Raw genomic sequence first — 16,317 nt, forward strand, 5'->3', positions numbered from 1 at the left:
GGAATGAGTCAAGCACATATCTGCCTCCATCTCTCCCTTTGTCTCACACCCTAGTCTGTCTCTCCCTTTGTTTTTCCTCTGTTATCTCTCACTACATCTTTCTGCCTGTCCTCTTTTGCAGGGCTCTCTCTTCTCACAGTCTCCTTTCCCATCAACCTTCCACCTTCCACTTATTCACCTCATCCCTCGATCATCTTATTGGCATTAGTCAATATTACGTTTTTTTTAAGTGTTTGCTAGAGAAAGCATCACTTTTACTAAAGATCTTATTTCTAACAAACCTCTAACCACATTTATTAAATTTCAACACATAATAACCCATCCTGTTTGTGCTATGGACATGATTGATACCTTAAATCATGTGGTTTTCTGAGGAGAGTTCTATTGTGACGTTTCTAAGCAATCTTCATCATAATATTAGTCTGTCATAAAAAAGCTATAAGCCAGCAACCACCAAGAATACCCTGGTAACAAAAGCGCTAGGTAGATCTGGCTGCCTACCTATGGTATGCTCTTTTGTTATCTTGCATTATTTAGCCTTGTTTGGGCATATAAAGGTTAGACAGCAAAGGTCCAATGATAGAGCCCTGAGGGACACCACATGCTATGTGGTTTTGTGGAGAGAAGTGTGTTGTGATGTTTCAAAGCAATCTCTCTTATGATTTTAGCCTACCATAGAAACATTTTCGACTTTTTTAACTAGTAAGCAATTAGCCAGTAACCACCATGAATACCATAGCAACAACAGTGCTCTGTAGATCTGGCTGTCTACCCATGGTATGCTCTTCTGTTATGTTGCACTATTTAGCCTTGTTTGGGCATATACAGATTAAATAACAAAGGTCCAATGACCGAGCCCTGAGGGACACTACATGCCATGTGGTTTTCTGGACAAAGGTGTGATGTTTTAAAGTGATCTCACTTATGATTTTTTTTAGCCTATCATAGAAAACCTTCTGACATAAACTACCAGCGATCTACTGACAACCTAATAACCATATAAGTGCTAATGATGACTAGGTACTTTTTTGTCTTTACTCTTTCTTTCTGTTTGTCTCATGTTATTTCTATATCCCTCTGGTAATTGCTTATTTCCTTATCTATATCCATTGTCTGAATTCCGATCATCACTTATGTGAGAGTAAATGCCTGAAGAAAGTTCCTCCTGTGCATGTTCTACTGAAAACAGCAGTGGCACATCAAGCCAATGATTCACAGGAGAAGTGTCACCAGAGAAGCCCTCTATCTCCTTGACCTTCCTTCCGGACTCACAACTCTTACGTCTGCAGATAAGACACAAATGTCTTAAGACAGGGGGTACTTCAGTGCAAATGTTTAGTTATCTCACTATTCAATTTAAAGTCACAATGTAATTCCAAAATGATACCGACATACAGAATTCATGGTGCAAAACACTGGTTGGTTATCCTGTAAGATCTTTAAAAACAAACCTTGTTCCACTATTTTGTGCGTGGCTGTTCCACTCCTCAAAAGGTTCCTAGTATTTGCTTGCAATGTCAGTGCAACTTTTTGTGGTATAAGCCACTATCAAGAGATCAATAAAGAATGTTTTCCTTTTTTCTTTCCTTTTAATATTGATCAAATTGATAAATGCATTTCTTTTAAAGAGGACGAGGTTTCTGTTCTGGTGATAACACGTGTAAGAGATGCACACATATGTGCTTGTTTACAGGCATGCTCAACTAACCTGGCATCGACTGAAGATGTCTGCAGGGGTGAGGTGGACGTGGAAATGTCTGAGAACGTGCACGGCCTGGTCACGTGCCTTTTCTGAGCAGTCCAGAGTCAGGCAGCGGCCCTCTCCGACCTGTGAGCGTAACTATACACACAGACACACACATACACACAAAGTCACTGCACAGGTTTTTTGGTAAGCAGACTGGGGCTCTGTACTAAAACCTATTGAGCTGCCTACGGAGATAAACTACTTATGTAGGCAGTAGGATGCAAGACAGCTCACAGAGTTTGCATGTCTCCCAACAACTCAAACACACACTTACTGTTTGGTAAGGCTGACCAGCGGTGAGGATGACACGACCTTCAGCACGAGCCAGCTGGAGGAGAGAACATAACATGATGCAAGTACATTACTTACTTAACAATATATTAATTCCATTGCTATTTTTTTTCCAGATAATAACAGTTAGTTAGTTATGCTTTGACACAACTACTAATACGGAGATTTACATAAAAGAGGACACCAATAAATTCTTTAAACTTCAGAAGGAATTTTCCTTAAATTTCTTTGCAGCCAAATACAACATCTGTCTTTATTTAACTGTAGGAGACTCTATGGGGCTATAGACACTTGACGATAGCACTACTGTACGTAGATCTGGGAGCCTAACTTTGGTACGCATTTCTGTTTTTTTGCATTATTTGGCCTTGTGTGGGCATATACAGGTTAAACATCACAGGTCCAAGGATCGAGACCTGAGGGACACCACATGCCATCGAGGTCCACTCAAATTTTTAGTTACTTATTCTTTCTAAATATGATCTTAGACAGCTGAGGACCATCTTATAAAGACCTATTAAGTTTAAAAATGAAATTTAACTAAAATGGTTGTGTCAAATGTCAACAACGGGTGACTGATTGTCTCACCTCTGCTGCTACTTTATGGTCATCTGTGTTTTCTAGCATCTTGACGTCCACCCCCAGACAGCGCAAAAAACGTCCCAGACCCTGCAGCATGTTATCACAGACCACTCGCAGCTCTGGTGGTGTAATAGTGGGCCCTTCATACTCCGAAGTCATCTTTAAACAGTCATCCATAGAGTGGGGCTCATTCGCCTTCTGCCGAGCCTGAAGATTAAAACACACTACAAAATCATTGGTGAAGATGAAATTACTTGACCTTTCTATAACCTAAACTGCTCTAAAGATTGTGATCCACTATAATACATCAAGAGAAAATTTTGGGCAGGCCAAACAGTATTACAGGGCCTGTCACAAAACTTAAATTTTTTCCATGGGTTCTTTAAAGTAAATTATAAATTATTCATTAAATATGCAGCGACTTTAAATGATAAGATTATAAAATAAAAGGGAAAATTATTATATATAATCTAATAATACACAAAGTGACTAATGACATAAAAACCCCACAAAAAATAAACCGTTTTGAATGTTTGCCACATTTATAGTTAGATCCCTTAAAGGTCCCATGGCATGAAAATTTCACTTTATGAGGTTTTTTAACATTAATATGAGTTCCCCTAGCCTGCCTATGGTCCCCCAGTGGCTAGAAATGGCGATAGGTGTAAACCGAGCCCTAAAAGCATCCAAAAAGCAGCATGTCATGGGACCTTTAAGTTTTTGACCATAAAAATGCCACATGTTCTCATCGGCTACTTTTATATTGAATTTTATGACAGTAACTATGACAACAGAGCAATTTTCAGGACTACAGGCTCATAAAAAGCACAGTCAGAGACCAGTGGACTGACCTCTCTTCTTTTAGACTGCTTGTTCTTCTCTTTGAGTTTCTTTTCCTCACGGCTCTTGGCCGGTTGGGCTGAGGGAATGGAGCGGAGGTCCTCTGGCAAACCAAATGCCTTTGGGTCCCGGGAGAGGACGAGGTATACATCTAGCAGGCAGTACGCATCAGTGACTAAAAAAAAATGGTCACAAAAAGAGAATGAGACAAGGTTTGAAAATGCCATGCCACTACTCATGAATTGTGTGTTACCTGCATAGCGGAGTTGGCTGGTCCGGAGAGGTCGGCGTTCCCAGTTGGAGAGTTGCTCAGTTTTGTTCAGTGGTTTTCCTAATACCTGCTGCACTAGCAAACTCAGGCCCTTCTCCGCTGGTCCCTCACTTACTTCCACTGACCGACATCCTTTGTTTCCCAACCAGCACCGTTGAAGCTGGGGGTACAGAGGTCAATTGTATAAAGAATCAACATAGGTTTTAAAATCAAAATATGGTTAGAAATATCCAATCAGCAATGGTTAGCTGGGGGTCATTTGTAGCAGCACCTCCTGATGGACATGAAGCAGGTCCAGAACTCCTTCCATTTTCATTGGATCTTCCCTGAGCTCAGGCCACGTGCTGACCAGACTCCGCAAGTCTCCAGACATCCCATAACCTAGATACACACATACAGCTAGCAATGCTTTTCAAAGAAGAAGACAGAATTACCATGTCTTTCCTGATAGCAAATCCATAGTTTATTAACACAAGAAATACGAAGAACATCAGAAAGTCGGTGGCTTAATTTGCCTCAAGGTTTCCTACCCAGTTTGAGGATGTTCTTGTCTGACAGCAGAGCTCTGATGAAGTTCACTGTGGTGCTGTGGTGGCTAATGGCGTGAGCACAAAGGTCCAACAGAAACACCCGATCCTGTACAGCCAGCTGGATCAGAGCCACACGCTGAGAGGATACTGTGCCAAAACCGGCTCTCCATTCCATGTCTATTCCCACCACACAACCAGGCTGAAGAAGAATGAGGAGAGACAGTTACAGAAGACATATAATGCAAAAAAGGATCTTCCTTGTTATTTGAAAATAGCCTAATTAAAATTGATGCGACAATATAAACTACATCAATACTCAGAGGTTAGCCAATCATAACAGAGGTCTTAAAGGTCATTGGCCATTTGTTGCTGAGAAAATAAGGAAAGTGTGTTCAAGCGCCAGCAGAAAACAGTGTAAAGAAATAGTCTTTGAGAGAAGCAGTCTTTATCAGCGGAAGTTAAAAGCAGCTCGTAAGTGTATTTACTCAAATAAAAGGTACAGTAGCAAAGGGTTACCTTTAAAACAGCTTCTCTGCACTGCTTAACTTCATCTAATGACTCTACAAAGAGGACGTTTTCTCTGGGCAGAGGCAGCTGGTAGTATTTTTGCTGATCAGACTGAAGAGGTGTCCAAGATTCGGGTGGGCCGCTCACAAAACACATCTCTCTATGACAAGATGACAGGAATATACTTGTGAGGTTGATGGTAATATGTGTGTGTACTTTGGCTTGTAAGCCAAAGTATCTTTGCAAACAGTGTCAAAAACAGACTTGTGTCAGAAGGTTTGTGTGAGGGTTACAGTAAATATTATTATTATTGGAATGGAAATAATTTATGGGAGGTCTTCACAAATATAGTTTCTTAAGTCTCTGTGTGTGTGTGTGTGTGTGTGTGTGTGTGTGCATTTGATTTAATACTTACAGCTGCTTCTTGCGGGAGAGGCTCTGAATTTTGTCCCAGACTCCTAGGGGAAGCCTGTTTCTGGGTAAGTTGTAATGTGCAGCCCACTGGGCAGCAGTCTGGAGGCTGCAGTGTCTAACCAACAGCTGCACCAACTGAACCTGGAGCTCTGTATTGCCTTCAATCAAGGCCTGAGATCACAAAACACACACTCTTTTTAAAAACTCAATTAAAATGTTCAAGTGCTTAATTAAAACAGAATTAGTGTTACCTGAACATGGTCTCTCCAGTTCTCTTCCGACATGCTTTTCTGACAAATAAAAAACAATAAAGCAGACTCATCACTGCAGTTCTTAAAACTTTAAACTCTGTAATGTGATTTTTGAAAGCACAAAATATTTAGTGGTAAATAAAGGGTGAGACTTTATTTTATTAATCAAGATTTGAATGATATCTATTAATTTATTGATATTATCAGGATAAAATAACTCCCATGTCATAATAAAGAAACAAAACCATTTTTTGGTGATTGACTGACTGATTTATTTATTTACTTGGCATAATCATTTATTATTGGTTCTTTAGAAAAAGAGTAACATTTTAATAAAAATTCTTTACTAATTATTTATAAATTATTAGTAAGCTACAGAAATTATTTATAATAAATATTCTAAAAAATACATTTCATTTTTAAAAGCGAATTACCAATCTTAATAATGTTAAATTAAGCATTATATTTAAATCATTATTACTAATTATTATTCGTGGTATTGATATTATTGATTTTTGAAAAACCTGTCCACAAAATCAAAGGCATGTGGTTCAACCAACATGCAGACACAAAAACCATAAAACAGGAAATTACATCATAGAGAGGAACCCCTGCAAACCCTAATGACTGTGTGCAAAGGTCAATAAGTCTCTCAAAACATCAGATAATTTGACCTTTTAGGTCAAGGTTAGTAAAACGTCAAAGCAAGTTGTAAAATGTCAAGTGGTGCGACTCTCCAAAACCATAACAATATTTATAAATTAATAATTCATTAGATTTGTAAAAACAAATAGGTCTTGCCTTAAAAATATATATATAAAAACATTAAAAAGCAACGAGTAAGATATGTACACTCACATTTATTCGCGCTTGATTATTATTTAATATTCTTTCTTGACGGTTACACTAGTCGAAATATTTTAAGTCACGGAAGTGAAACTAACATGAATACAAAGAGTAGATTTCTAAGAACCTGACACTTAAAAAAAAAAGGGCTGTGAAAAAGGGGAACCTTCTCACCTCGCCAAAGGTTTTGTACATGAGAAACCTCAGTGAATCCAGCTTCCTCTTATAGACAGAATTAGAGCACAGACCTGTAGCAAACACACCCCGGGGGACCAGTGTAAACATCACATACACACACACTCATAAACCTACACACTTGAGATCAAACAGCCGTGGAGTGAAACTCTCACACACCGGGATCAATGCAGAATTTCTCCATGAGTCTGAACACATGTTTACTGAGCAGCTTGGGCTGGATCTGGTCCGTCTGATGTTTTGAGAGAACCACGTCTGGGTACTGACTGAAACCACAAAGTGCATACATATTATGCATTGTTTATTAATTACACATAGTTTTGCAGAAGTAAAAATCAGGCATCAAAACTCTAAAATGTATAGTAGAAAAAATGAAAATGATGGATACATGAGTATTATAATATGAAAGAACAGACTATTATTATTATTAATAATAAGAAAAATAATACATGTGATTTTTAAATATTTATAAATTGTACACAATTTTGCACAAGTGAAATACACATCTTATCAATAAAATGTACTGTAGAAAAGGAGGATGAAAAACAAAACAAAAATAAGCCACTGATATTATTATTAATTAGTTAATTCATTAACTTTTTCTTATGTAAAAATCTGGCATCAAAACACTAAAATTTACATGAAGCTGGATGAATGATAAATTACATAAATTAATCATCATATGAAAGAACAGATTATTATTATTATTATTGTTATTGAATAATAATAATAATAATAACAAATTCATGAATCACAAAAGTAATAAATAGTATTAATGTTGATTTGAAATCAGGCATCTGAACATTACAGTAGGAAAAATGTCTCTGATAAATGATGGCTAAATGCGTGCAATAAAACGAGAGAATATGAGAGAAACTTATTATTATTATGTAATTAATAATAATATAATGTAATAACAGTAACATTATTAAAAGTTACTATACTATAATATTATTGTAATATTAATAGTTATATGTTTCAATAATAATTGAATTTCCAGGTTCAAAAGATTTTTGCATAAAAGAAAGCAAGCGCAATTAAAACCATTTTTTTGTATCGTGACATTATTGGCAATTAAAAACATTTGGCACATTCTCCCTAAAAGTTCTTAACACTATAAAGAGATGAAAGTAATGCACAGGCAGGGTGTTAAAATTTTAACATTATATTTTCAAACTTTTAATAATATTCAATATATATGGTATACATATCTCAATGTATACACGTTTGCTTTAATTCTGACCTGAGCAGTGCCTGCATGTTGAAGTTGGGCTCGCACCAGGAGTCCAGCAGTGAGACCAGACGCTGCTGCAGGTCAGGATGCTCACGCACATACAGCTCCGCCAGAGACAGCTTGTCCAGCAGAATGAGAGGCACACACATCTAACAGCACCAACAGAGGACAGCGGAAATGAGACGGGTCCAGCTTAAAACAGTGAAGGTCCAGCTACCCATCAAGCTGTGTGAACTGACCTTCTCCATGTCCAGATCTTTCTGCAGTTCCACTTTGACACTGAACATCAGCGCCTGTCATAACACACAACATTTCATGTCATTACAGCTGCTTATGTTGCACAATATCTTGCTTTATATTATATTTCTATTGCCAAATATAAGCATTTTCAATTATTAGTAATTGAAAAGACTGATTATATTTCATATTCATAATAAAATAATAATTAAACTCATAATTAAAAAATAAGTAATACATATTAATTAAAAAAAGGTATGTAAAATTCTCAATTGTAGATTAATTTTTTTATTATGTAATTGTCATAAAATAATATTACAATAAAAAATTAATAGTAGTAAATAATTGTCTTTTTTTTTTAATTATGAGCAACATTTAAATTAAATTTTATTTTATTTTGGGGTGCAATGTGACCTGAACAAAATTTTAATTCCCGCATTTAATGATAGCAAATATATATATATTTTTTTTTTTTTGTTTATTTAATTGTCATAAAATAATTTTACAAAGTCAAATTAACAGCAGTAAATAATTGTAATCTTTGTTTTTAATTATGAGCAACATATTTATTTATTTGTTTGTTTGTTTGATTGATTTGGGGGGTGCAATCTGACCTAGACATAGTTTTGATTCCTGCATTTAATGATAGCAAATATGACGCATATTACATTTATTAAACATTTATTTTTAGACAGTTACTCAAAATTCACACAAAAAATATTTGAAATTAGAATATGCGACCTCAGAATTTTGTCTAAAAACAAAACAATTCATATAAACAAAACTAATTTTGTACTATTATTTATTTATTTTGTTTATTTATTTAAATAAATAAATATTGCCCATAACTGACCTTACTATATTTTTCTACTACTAGCAACTATTTTCTTTTTCTTATATCACTGTATTGGAACATACTGTAAAAGTGTCACTCAGCTGGTGACGACTTCCTCTCACCTCTTTGAAGCAGCAGCAGTCATGCAGGAAGTCCACATGTTCCAGCAGCAGTGGTCTTTTCAGTGAGCTCAGCTGATAAATCTCCAGCAGGGGGTCCATGTACCCGGGATGAGAGTCTGTGAGGAGCCCCAGGGCTTTCTTCTGCAAACGCAGTCTCTCTTCTTCCCTCAGGCCATTCAGACTGGCCTGGGGATTACTGGTCCTCCAGCGCATAAACTCTGTGAGAATGAACTGGTGCAGCATGCTGGACTTGCCCTTCTGGACGGTAAGCCAGCCCTGCAGGAAGCCCAGCAGACCAGCCAAGGGCTCCTGCATCTGTGAGAAACTGCTCGCTAAAAACTGACGCAGCTGAATAAAATAAAATAAAATAAAATATGCATTGATTAATACAATTATTAATACATTTAAATTACTTCAATAATACGTATTACTTAATATTCTGTATTCCGCATTTATTTCTTAACAAAACTACAACTCTGCGGCTTTTGAATGTAAAACCTGGTCAATTCTGCACAATTATTTGTTCGTCAAGTTACAATTGTGTGGTCATAATATTATGAAAATATTTACTAGTGATACCAAAATCAATTGAATTCATTTATTTCTTTTTATTAAGCAATGGAAATACATTACTGTTTCTTTTACAAAGAAAGGGAGAATGGATGCGGATGGATTTGAAAATTATGAAAATTTTTAATATAAGTTAAGCTCTATCAACAGTATTTGTGATATAATGACTATTTAAGCTAGAAAATTTTAACATGTACCTTAGTTCCAGAAAGGGAGAATGGATGCGGATGGATTTGAAAATTATGAACATTTTTAATATAAGTTAAGCTCTATCAACAGTATTTGTGATATAATGACTATTTAAACTAGAACATTTTAACATGTACCTTAGTTCATTTTTTTTTTTTTGAGGGACAAGTAAAAAAAAATTTCTGTGGTCATAGACGTTATACCATAAATGCAAACGATAGAACTCAATTTGCAATCATTCTTTTAATTCAATGCAGTTACAACTCTGATTATTGCATTTAAAGTCTAAATTATCCTCATAAGGGCTGAAGAAGCAACTGAAACGTGGGGGGGAGGGCACATTTTAAATGTAGGGGTCTTTTTGAAAAGTATTGAGTATGTCCTAAAAATTGGGGGGAGGAATACAGGGATTTTGAGAAAGTGGTTGGCTAGGTCTCTCTCTTATGTGATCTTATCACGAGCGTCTCACTTCCCATGAGACGCTCACACGCTCAGCTGGAGTATAATTACATCTGTTTCTTACCTCTTCCTGCTCTTTCCTGCTCCACAGGCCGCAGAGGTGCTCCTGCAGGGCAGGCAGGTCAACACCTGGGGCAGCACACATGACAGCAGGGTTACACAGTCACACTCAGTCTGTTTTCAATCCACCTCACAAATTCTCACGCTGACTGTACTGCATTTTGCAACTTTTGACCATTTTTTATTAAACCGTTAAAGCAGAGTGTGATAGAAAGCGTTGCAGGCCAGACTCAAACTTCTTTTTCCCATATCAACACCACAGCTCAAAATGCCATTGCTCATTATTCTCAATCCTTTTCCAATTCAAACTGTTTTTTTTTTTAAATCAAGATATATTTTAATTTATAACTAAAAGGCTCATCCAACTCAAGTGAATTTGGAGTGGGACTGCCTGTTTGACAGATGAGGGACTGTTTGAAGGCATACATTATTTCAACAAAATGAACCACTTTACTTGAAATTGCACATGAAATTGTTTTGAAACACTGGCTCAACCAATGGCATGAGTTTGGGGCAGGACTAATGGCAGAAGAGGAGAAGGTTGAAAATCGACATTATTTCTGCAGATCTCTCTGGCATAAAAGTGAAACAAATTAAAATGTGTTCGCAATTGCAACCCATTGTACATGTTTCAGAATATTCATCGAGTAAAACCTGATCAGACCATAAAAATGGCATCTATTTGACAGGTAGTTGGAGAGAAGGCGATGAAATGTCAGCCGAAAATGAAAGTCATCCCATTTTTATGTAAACATCGTAACAGGAAATGTTGCAGGCTGGACTCAAACTTGTTTTCCCCATTTGAGCACCACGGCTCAATGTGTCAAGAGCATGTGGACTGCTGACGGTTTAATGATTTTTCAAGTGTTGGCTTTTCTTTTCCAGTGTGAACTAATTTCTTTATACAACATTTTTAATCAATATATATATATTTATTAATATGTAATAACGTTGAGTCTTAGACAGGAATACCTCTTTTAACCACTTTGGCAGATGAGAGAATGTTTTTAAACTGACATTAGTTCTGCAATTCTTTTTGGTGCAAAAAAGAATTAAATTCCAAGTGAACTGCATGCCGAGTCACAACCCATTTTATTTCGGCATTGTGACATATTTCAGAATATTCTGAAATATGAAAACAAAAAAAACCTGATTTGATCGTAAAAAATGGTCTATATGGCAGGTAATTGGAGGGGAGAGCACAAAAAGTCAGTCAAAAGTCATTACATCGATGCAAGACTGAACAACATTGTAACAGCAGACGTTGCAGGCTGGACTCAAACTGGTTTTTCCCACATGAGCACCACAGCTCAATGTGTCAAGACTGCGATGGTCTGAGGATTTTATAAAAGTGTTGTCATTCCTTTTCCAACACAAACTGATTTCTTTATTCAACCTTTTTAAATCAAAACATTATATATATATTATATTAAATTATATGAATTTAATACATATATACATAAGGGTGGGACTACCTGTTTGACTGGCTAGTGGCAGATGAGGGAATGTTTAAAAACAACAATTTCCACAGGTTAAACAGTTCACTTGACTTTTTGCATTTGCAAACTTTCTTTCCACAATATGACCTTATTTCAACAAGTAAAACCTGACTGCTTTGACCATAAAAAGTGGTCTCTATATAGTTGTAAAAAACTGGTTGAAAAATCAGCAATGACAGCTGAAAAAGAAAGGCATTACATTTTGATAACAGTTGCAAACACTATTTTTTTTATTATTTCTTCAGTAAAATGCACCAATGGATCATTAATAAGGCCAGGAATGCGTGAATGTTTTGTTTTCGTATTCACTTTTCCCGCCACTCGAAGACTTTACCAACTTTTCCTTTTAAATCCGGGATACAGGCTTAACTATTTCACTTCCATTGTAATGCACTCCTTGACTCTTTTTCCCCAGTCAGCTATTGTTACATGTGGATACTTCACACCGCATTTGAATCGAGCAAAAAGGGCCCGAAAATTAACATTTAATACGCGTAACGGAAAGAAAGGAGGAGTCTATTGTTGTGTGTGAGGTGTTGGGCCTTTGTATTTTGGGCAGTCATTCCAGGCCACAAAACTGTGAGAAGATGAGCCTTTTTTTTTGAGGAGGAAGACGGGGGCGAGACGGGACAGGCCGGTGACAATGAGGTAACGGAGGGGAGGTATACGCTCCTTTGAGAAGCCCTGAAAGCAACAGTCTCTCTCATGCTGTGTGGCCAACACCTTTCTTCTCCTAGCCTCTCCTTCTTCCCAGGGCCGGTTTTCCTTCTTGGTGTTTGTCTCGGATTTCCCCCGGAAAGGGCAGCACGGTGGTCACGGTGAAAAAAAATCCAGCCTTCCTGACCGACAGCCTGGGAAAGTGGTGCAAAGGGCTTTTCTCCATCCACTCTCAGCACAGCCCCACCCCCTCGTCGCATCAGGATGCACGGAGATCATCGGATTTGCCCGCAACGCTGCCTTCATGAGCTTAAACATTATTTAGGATAGTCTTTTCCCATAAGCGAACTTTCCGTGAATGGTGTGGCGGCACGCGATGACACACAAACACATTATATTCTCTGGTCTTTGTCTCTACTCCACCCTAACCTCATTCTTCTCCAGGCATTAACATACACACACGCATGGGAGGAAAGTGGGGTGGAAGGACATTAAGGAATGTAGACTATGCAGTTAGTCAATGGGAAGTTCAAAAAGTGAGATTGTTGTTGAAGGAGACAGGTATGTACTTACAGTCATGTATTGCTTCCACTCGTGGAGCGAACGACAACTCTTTAATCGAGTGGATTATTACATTTTTTGAATGTGCAAAATTGGCCGTGATGATGTTGACTTCGCTAAGCCTCTGCTAAGGTCATTGCTATTGTGTTCAGCAGTCGCTTCACCCATCAGGATTCGATCGGATAGGAAAAGTCTTGATATGATGACTGGTTAAAAAATAAGTGGGCTTGGTGATGTGAGCCGAAAAAAGGAAATGGAGCAAATTATGGATTTTTAACGGAAGCTTTTATTATGAAAACTTTTTTTTGTAATATTGTGCACCAATAATTGGATCACAATAAGACAAGGATCATGTATTAAGAAAGTAAATGGGGTCAATTTTGATGTAGGGATGCACAAATATTCAATTTATGGCTGATACTGATAGATTCATAATTATTTTCCTGTTATGGCCATCAACTGATAAACTGATTTTGTTTAAATTACTAAACTCTAAAAATTTAAATAATAACAATAAAAACAATATTATTAATTATTTTAGATGCAACAAGTGGATTAAAGAATCACAACCACATTATAAATGTACAGTAAATTTCCACAATTAAATTTAAAATTAAAATTTATTTTTAATGTTTTTGAGGCCTACATTTATTTTATCAAAAATACAGTAATGATTTGAAATACTGTTACAATTAAAAAAAAAGTTTTCTATTTTAATATACTTCAAATGTAATTTATTCCTGTGATGCAATGCTGAATTTTCAGCATCATTACTCCAGTCTTCAGTGTCACATGATCTTCAGAAATCATTCTGATATGCTGATTTGCTGCTCAAGAAACATTTCTGATTGTTATCAATGGTAAAAACAGTTGTGCTGCTTCATATTTGTTGTTAAAACTGTGATCATTTTTTTTCTTTGATTCTTTGATTAATATAAAGTTCAAAAGAACAGTATTTATTTAAAACGGAAATATTTTTGAACATTATTAAATGTCTTTACTGTCTGTTATGATAAAGTTTTTGTGACTTTGCAGAATAAAAGTATGAATTTCTTAATCAAAAAACAAAAATCTTACTGACTCCCAAACCTCTGAACAGTAGCATAAATTAATATATATTTTAAATAAATAAAATAACAGCCACTAACCAATAAACTGTACGGATATATTTGCATCCCACTTGTTTTCATATTTGTACTAATAAATATTCCTATGAATGAGTCAGTAATAATCATGGTAGCATTAGCACACAATGTTTAATAAAGGGTATCCAAGAGTCGAATGATGTTTGAAACGTACCTTTTGATTGTCCTTCCAGGCTCATGGTTGTACACCTGGTGGCGCTGTCTGAACTCCACGCTTCCACACCCTGCACCAAAGAACCCAATCATTGCTATGATTGTACAATGCATGGAAAAACTGATTCCCAACACAGATCTACTTAACAGGCTACAACATGCTTAAGAGACTCGAACACGTCTAACATTGCATAATTCTTCTGCCCGGTGGATTTTAATAACATTCATCACCGGTTCATAACCAAAAAACTCTCTCAGAATGTCTCTCAGGCTGGGAAGTTACAGCAGGACTTGCTAGGTGACCTCAAACAAAAGAGTGTAAAATTAATTTTTTTTTTTTTTTTCCCATGTAGCAATCCCCAAAAATGTGCAGTTTGGCAGCTGCTCTTAATGTTGATGTCGTTTCAGTGGGTTCTCACACATTCTCAGGCAGTTTTTCCCAAATCAGCAACAGTCTATTCACAAAAAAAGTGTTATATATCGTTCCCCACTGTATTCGCAATGCTTCAGGGCTAAGATTTACCTTCTTATTATAGAGGAAACATGTAACAAGGGTTTTTCCCTAGTTTGACGACTGAACAGTCGAAGTGATTCGTGTTGAGCAACGTCAACAAGTGCCTCAGGTGTCAGTAGCCACATGTACACGTCTGAGTCTCTCACACTCAAACACGTCTCCCTCCCTGTGGGAACAGCAGTCTGCCAGCTGACTAGGCGACATGTTTTTGAGGCTGAGGATGTTTTGTTTTTTTGGTGTGGAGTCTGGACTGTTTCTCTCAGCAGTCTCAGGGGAAGCTCCTGGCACTGAGCTCCAAAGCTCTCGCTCCTGACGCTCACTCACATCTCCTCTTGTCTTCACTGACATCTAGCGGAGACAGAGACCCCTCACACAACATCAGATCCTGCTCTGTACTCGGATCTGAACAGCAGTGAAGTATTTGTATTTTACTTAAGTAAATTTAAAAAGTATCTGCACTTTATCAGAGTGTTTTTCTTTGTAAAACTTCTACTTCACTTCATTCCAAAGCATTTTGTGTATTTGGTGTAATGAAATGGGTTTATGCGGTTTAAGGTTAAAAAAAAAACATTATTTTCCACATACTGTACATTATTGTTTCTCCTCTATGCCCCGCCTTTCTGAAACGGGTCGATTTTTACAAAGCTCATCAGTCTGAAAAGCAAGGAGTGCCCTGATTGGCCAGCTATCCAGTGCGTTGTGATTGGCCGATTTCCTCAAGCGTGTGACGGAAATGTTACGCCCCTTACCATATTGTGATGCCTGCGGCAACCAGATGTGACGACCCCGGGCTGGACTCCGCTTCGTCCACGGTGAAAGCCGATCTGGCGATCCACAGCGCGAAGTTGAAGTATTTCCTCAGCGACCAGCACGGATCAGCTCCAGGCATGACGAAGCGGATATCATCCTCTTTTGGAAGGCCAGACAAAGTAGTTTCGCTTTCACAACGAAGCACACAGCGCCTTCACGACATGGCGGCGGCGGCAACAATACTACAGCGAGAATAAAAGTTACGCCTTCTTTCTTTGCGTGAACATTTGGGCGGCGTTATGCAAATCTTCCCACATAGTGACGTAGGTATGTGGGGGCGTGTTAGAGCAAGCCATTTTAGGTAGGCGTGGCTGACTCTTAACTTTTATAAAGAATATCTCTTTGGATTTGAGACTTTAGTCTTTGCAACTTTACAGCTCTTCTTTATGCACCAAGAGCTTGTAACACTCCAAAGTGAAAGGAAAAATTGAAATCGCATCATATGACCTCTTTAAGTATGAAATGATATTTAATATGAAACCTAGTTTGCAGTGCAGTAAAACGTATGACATTATGCTTTGGAATGTTGTGAAGTGAAGTTTTCTAAAGAAACACACTCTGATAAAGTATAGACACTTGAAAATTTTACTTTTAAAGCAGAGTAAAAATACTTCACTACTGACTGCCTCTGTCTGCACTAGGGATGCACCGAATGTTCGGCAACCGAATAAGCGAAAAGACCGAATAATATGTACCGAACAATGACTAACGCGATCAAATAGAGGCACACACTAATGCAGCAAACATGTCGGCAGTGTGAAAGTATTTAAAACTATCAGAGAAAGACGCAGAAATCAT

General features: G+C 37.2%; 1 protein-coding gene across 1 annotated transcript in view; it reads right to left on the reverse strand.

The window, feature by feature from the left end:
* Positions 1 to 16,317, reverse strand: part of LOC107658665 (exonuclease mut-7 homolog) — a 54,659-nt gene that overhangs the window by 31,060 nt on the left and 7,282 nt on the right. Inside the window, exons 2-18 of the mRNA XM_016447307.1 lie at positions 14,197 to 14,266; positions 10,185 to 10,249; positions 8,903 to 9,250; positions 7,948 to 8,001; positions 7,718 to 7,857; positions 6,634 to 6,740; positions 6,454 to 6,527; positions 5,434 to 5,472; positions 5,184 to 5,353; positions 4,778 to 4,928; positions 4,262 to 4,460; positions 4,003 to 4,112; positions 3,714 to 3,891; positions 3,472 to 3,635; positions 2,627 to 2,827; positions 2,022 to 2,075; positions 1,709 to 1,840 (exon numbers count right to left, since the gene is read on the reverse strand). Coding sequence (XP_016302793.1) covers positions 1,709 to 1,840; positions 2,022 to 2,075; positions 2,627 to 2,827; positions 3,472 to 3,635; positions 3,714 to 3,891; positions 4,003 to 4,112; positions 4,262 to 4,460; positions 4,778 to 4,928; positions 5,184 to 5,353; positions 5,434 to 5,472; positions 6,454 to 6,527; positions 6,634 to 6,740; positions 7,718 to 7,857; positions 7,948 to 8,001; positions 8,903 to 9,250; positions 10,185 to 10,249; positions 14,197 to 14,221 — 2,211 coding nt within the window. The 5' untranslated portion in view covers positions 14,222 to 14,266. The remainder of the gene's footprint in view (positions 1 to 1,708; positions 1,841 to 2,021; positions 2,076 to 2,626; positions 2,828 to 3,471; positions 3,636 to 3,713; positions 3,892 to 4,002; positions 4,113 to 4,261; positions 4,461 to 4,777; positions 4,929 to 5,183; positions 5,354 to 5,433; positions 5,473 to 6,453; positions 6,528 to 6,633; positions 6,741 to 7,717; positions 7,858 to 7,947; positions 8,002 to 8,902; positions 9,251 to 10,184; positions 10,250 to 14,196; positions 14,267 to 16,317) is intronic.

The sequence above is a fragment of the Sinocyclocheilus anshuiensis genome, unplaced genomic scaffold (genome assembly GCF_001515605.1).
Source record: "Sinocyclocheilus anshuiensis isolate Anshui unplaced genomic scaffold, SAMN03320099.WGS_v1.1 scaffold567, whole genome shotgun sequence".
Classification (NCBI taxonomy): domain Eukaryota; kingdom Metazoa; phylum Chordata; class Actinopteri; order Cypriniformes; family Cyprinidae; genus Sinocyclocheilus; species Sinocyclocheilus anshuiensis.